General features: G+C 61.2%; 1 protein-coding gene across 1 annotated transcript; it reads right to left on the bottom strand.

The window, feature by feature from the left end:
• Positions 1-1,308: 1,308 nt before the first annotated feature.
• Positions 1,309-2,842, bottom strand: LOC109364077 (translation initiation factor IF-2-like). The gene is made up of 2 exons (XM_019610642.1): positions 2,725-2,842; positions 1,309-2,559 (listed from the first exon to the last, which is right to left on the bottom strand). The coding sequence occupies exons 1-2, from the start codon at positions 2,761-2,763 to the stop codon at positions 1,639-1,641; spliced, it is 960 nt and encodes a 319-aa protein (XP_019466187.1). The 5' UTR covers positions 2,764-2,842; the 3' UTR covers positions 1,309-1,638.
• Between the last annotated feature and the right edge of the window lie 1,527 nt (positions 2,843-4,369).

The raw sequence follows: 4,369 nt of genomic DNA, 5'->3' as shown, positions 1-4,369 counted from the left end.
CCTTAAGGACAGTTTGCCAGGAGATCGCACCCAGCAGTTCCTTGAGCAGCTGGAAGTATGCTCTCCTGAAGTGCAGGTTGCTGACTCTGCTTTTTGCCAAGCCTGCATTCCTCCAGATCACAAACTCCACCAGGGCCTGGTCACGACAGCTCAGGCTGCCTCCAATCTTACCTTCTCTAACGCTCACCTCTGCACCGGTGAGCTCCACGTCCAGCAGGGCTTCACCTCGCGTCGGTCTGCCTAGTACGTGGACGAGGAAGTAATCCTCAGCAGACTCCAGGAATCTCCTGGCTTGTCTGCCACCCGCCGTGCTGCTATCCCAGCAGATATCCGGGTGGTTGAAATCCCCCGTCAGGACAGGAGCCCGCGAGCGCAACACTTCCTGCAGCTGAAGCAAGAGGGCCTCGTCAACAGGCTCCCCTCAATCAGGTGGCCTGTAGCAGACTCCAACCACTAGACGCCCTTTACTGGACCGATCCCTGATTTTCACCCATAAGCTCTTGTTGTGGTTTTGTGATTTTTCTTGTTGGTATTCCACATCATAACATCATGGAAAGCAGTGGGAGTTCGAGAGTTCTGGTTCTGTGGACTGCATTTTTGGGCATTTTGGTTCTCAGGGGGGAGGGGAGGAGTGGCATTCCGCAGAGGACTTCTAGCCCAGAGCAAGAAAGGTGGAGCTCCTGGTAGGGCACCGGTCTCTCTCCCTCTCGCGGATTCTGGGTCAGGATAGAGTCTTTGCGGGGCAAGCTCATTGCCTGGAGGAGAACATGGTAAATCTGTGGTCTCGGAGACTGCCAGTAGATAAGCTGGTCTCCGGAGCGAGGAGGGAGAGTACTTCTGCGCACTTGTTGTGCACAAGCTACCACACCCACTGCTGCAGTATGCTGTGGGTGCAGCACACATGCTGCCTTCTCCTCACTGCACCTGTTGGGCAGCGATGCATTGGGACCCTCCCATAAGCTTTTCCTAAGGCAAGGGGCGTGGACTCAGTTCCACTGCCCTGGCAATTCCAACGCCACATCAGCTGCTCTCACAAGAACTGTTGGGCTGCTCTGTTGGCTTGGGGTTCCTGTGGTAATGAACTGACCGAAACGTCCCTGTGCCTTGCAATCAGTCACTGCCGTTCTGTCCGGGACGGCTCTGAAGCAGCTAACCTCAGCAGTCATGGATTATGTGAAGTATTCGATTGTGTTATCTTGCATTCCGATACCGTGTTTAGAAAATTGTCTTTCGTCCTCACATCACTGCTGCTGTTTTGTTGATAGGCCTATCTCCCATCTCCCTTCCCTTCCCCCTTCTGCCGTTTCCTCTTTCCCGGGAGGACGTGGATCTGTGGGTCCCCCTTTCCCATTAGTCACGGAAAGGGGCTGGACTGGCCTGTAAAACGTTGACACCCCTTTGTCCCCACCCCTTTTTTTCCAGGCCGTTGGGGCTGTGGGCATGCTGTGCCCCTTCATGGACACAGGTAGATCTAAAGATAACTCCACAACAACCATCTGGGAAGGTGCTGGGGAGAAGACGACCCCGTGGTCTCAGCTCCTAGCACTGCCTACCGCAGGACAGGCAGAGAAGAATGAAGCCAACATGTGGGGAGGATGTTAAAGGTGTATTTTTTTTTGAAAGATGGAATCACAACCGTCACGCGGGGATGGGACATGGGTGTTTCGGCGCTGTCTTTGGGACTGGTTGTGGGGGTGTCTTCTCTGTTGCTGGACCCGGGAGCGGCTTTGTGCCCGGGCTGGTCCACCGAAGGATGAAGGCAGTATGTGTGGACTCTCTGCAAGGTTGATTTTCTTTGCCGCTTGGGACCACAGCCATCACGTGGGGATGGGACACGGCTGCATCAGCGCCGTCTTCGGGACTGGCTGTGGGGCCGTCTTCTGGGATGGTTTGCCCGGGAGCGGCTTCGTGCCCGGGCTGGTCCCCGCTGCCTGGACCGGCTCCCACGGCCTCGTCGGGGCCGGCTGCGGGAAGTCGAAGCGCGACGCCCCACTGGGGATCGGCTTCGAGTGCGGGCCCGCCCTCGTTGCCTGGATTGTCTCCTGCGTGCAGGCAGAGGGGAAGCCCTTGAGGACCTTGATGGTGCTGGTCTGGCCGAGGTGCGGGTGCTGGTCTGAGCACCTCGGGCTGTCGTACGGCTCCCACCGCGTTGTCTTCGGGGGCGACTCTGGGAGCCCGAGGCCCGGCCTTGCAACGGGGAGCGGCTTCTTGTGCGGCCGGTCTCCCGCTGCCTGGGACGCTCTGTGGCTGCAGGTGCCTGGGAGGTTCTGGAGGACCGCGTGGTCCCCCGTCTGGTGGGGCTCTGGGAGGAGGTCTCAGCGCCTGCAGCTGGTGCCCGCCTTCTCCCACCGCGTCCTTGGTGCTGCTGAGATGTGCCCCGCTCCTCAGATAGATGTGAGCGGGTGCCAGACTGCTCAGCCTGCGGCACTCTGGGCTGGACGCTGAGCTCAGGCAGCTGGGAGTTGCAGGATGGGCTGGACGCTGCCTGATGGGGGGAAGGCACCGGTACCTCCTGGCTGGAAGTGCTGGGGCTGGCATGCTCGGAGTTGGTGCGGGGTGCTGTAAGGAGAGACAGGAAGCTCAGCAGAATGAACATGCAGCCCCAGGGCAGGGCAGGCTGCCACACCTCATGGGGCAGAGAGACTGTGGCGAGGCCACCCTGAGCACGCGCTGCCAGGCCTTGCCTGGCCTCAGTCCCGCGGCACGCGGCTCTTTGCCTCTTACCGGTGCCCCTGCCAGCGCAGGTGTCGCACTCCCAGCCATTTCTGCCGATGGCCCAGAAGGAGCAGCACCAGTGCGTGCCTTCTGAGCCACAGGAGCTGCAGATGAACAGCTGCCAGAGCCTGGGGAAGCAAACGGGTTGTGGCTGTGAGGACAAAGCAAGCCAGGGCCAGGGAGCACAGTCCTTGCTCCAAGGACACCTCCAAGCCTGTGGTGAGGCTGAGATCCCACGCAGAGCCCCGGAGGACTGCGGAGGTCACTCACCCCTTTTCCTGTGCCCTCTCCCTTCCTCCTAAGTAAATGCATGCGCTGGCATCGCAGCGCCTGTGGCTTTCTCGCAGCGGCTGGTATGCTGCGTCGTCCCACCAAGATGGTCGTCTGTCAGAGAAGAGAGAGAATGTGATGAGTCCCCAGTGCCCCAGGCGTGAGGCAGATCCAGAGCATCCCTGCTCGTCCCCCTTGAGCTCATTCCCAGCTCCTCCGGGAAGCTGAGACCAACGCTTGCAGGACGGCAAGGGACTGGGCCTGCCGGGGCAGTTCCTGGGCAGGCACAGCACCTGTGCCTGAGTGTCTGCGGAGCCGAGCAGAAGGACACCAACCTGACTGGGATTTGGATCCCCAGCGTGGTCATTGGGGATCGGAAGCGCCGTTTTCCTCCGCAGACGGGGCAGAAGAAGCGCATGGTGGCAGCGTGCAGGGCATGTTTCTGCAGGAGAAGCACAAGCGTGAGCGTGAGCGGGGCTGGCTGCTGCTGAGCACCGGCCGTGCCCACGGGGCGGGGAGAGGACTCCTACCCTGATGCAGCCCCGGTGGAACCAGGCCTGTTTGCACACCGGGCACACCATGGTGTGGTAGGACGTGCTGTCCCCCACGGGCTCCAGGCAGATGACGCAGATGGTGTTCTGCGATGGAGCTGCCTCCGCTGCCTGCCGAGGGCGATGCTCCCAGCAGAAGGACCTGGGCGGGAGGACAGAAGGGGTGGGCATGGTGAGAAGTGCTGTGAGGAGGGCAGAGGACCAGGAGAGAGCGCCAGGCCTGGGCTCTGGCTCCGGCAGGATGCCGCAGGTGTCGCTGCGGGTTCCTCCCTGGGAGGAACAGGGAGGGACGGCAGCTTGGCTGCTGCTGACAGCCCTCACCTGTGCTGCCCAAAGTGCTGCGTGACGCATTCCCCGTCCTCGGCGCAGGGCAGATGGAAGCTGCGCTCGCAGCCTGTCTGCGCGCAGCTGATGGCAGCTCCCCTCTCGCCACAGACAAAGCAGTTCTGGAAAGAGCAGAGCAGCCCCCGTTAGCGGTGGGCTCGGGGCCTCCGCAGCCAGCCCCACTTCTCCGGGCAGGGCGCAGGGTGTGGGCACCGCTGCCTCACACTCTGCAGAGCTGCCTGGCAGACGAGGCTCGTCTGTGGTGGTGGGGCTTTGTCCCGGAGCCGGTTGGAAGGGCCGCGATCGCTTTCTTTGGACCCAGGCGAAGCCGGTGCGAGCCTCTGCCGGCACCAAACTCCCCGTTCCGTTCAGGTCCTCACCTTCTGGCCTGCCAGCTGGACTGTGTGCTGGATGGCGCCAATGGGGAAGCCAAAAATTCCCCCCACTGGGCATCTCCATTCCAAAAGGCCATTGGCAAAGACCTGCAGGAGAGAAAAGAGGTGGATCTC

Source organism: Meleagris gallopavo, chromosome Z (assembly GCF_000146605.3).
Source record: "Meleagris gallopavo isolate NT-WF06-2002-E0010 breed Aviagen turkey brand Nicholas breeding stock chromosome Z, Turkey_5.1, whole genome shotgun sequence".
In the NCBI taxonomy this organism is placed as follows: domain Eukaryota; kingdom Metazoa; phylum Chordata; class Aves; order Galliformes; family Phasianidae; genus Meleagris; species Meleagris gallopavo.
This window is presented reverse-complemented; position numbering and strand designations above follow the sequence as displayed.

What these genes read in the sequence shown, in the direction of transcription:
- LOC109364077 (XM_019610642.1), bottom strand. Translation starts at nt 2,763, where the DNA reads ATGGCTGGGAGTGCGACACCTGCGCTGGCAGGGGCACCG. An exon ending in CTGCGCTGGCAGGGGCACCG is followed by an intron (nt 2,560 to 2,724) that starts GTAAGAGGCAAA and finishes CTCTCCTTACAG; the next exon opens with CACCCCGCACCAACTCCGAG.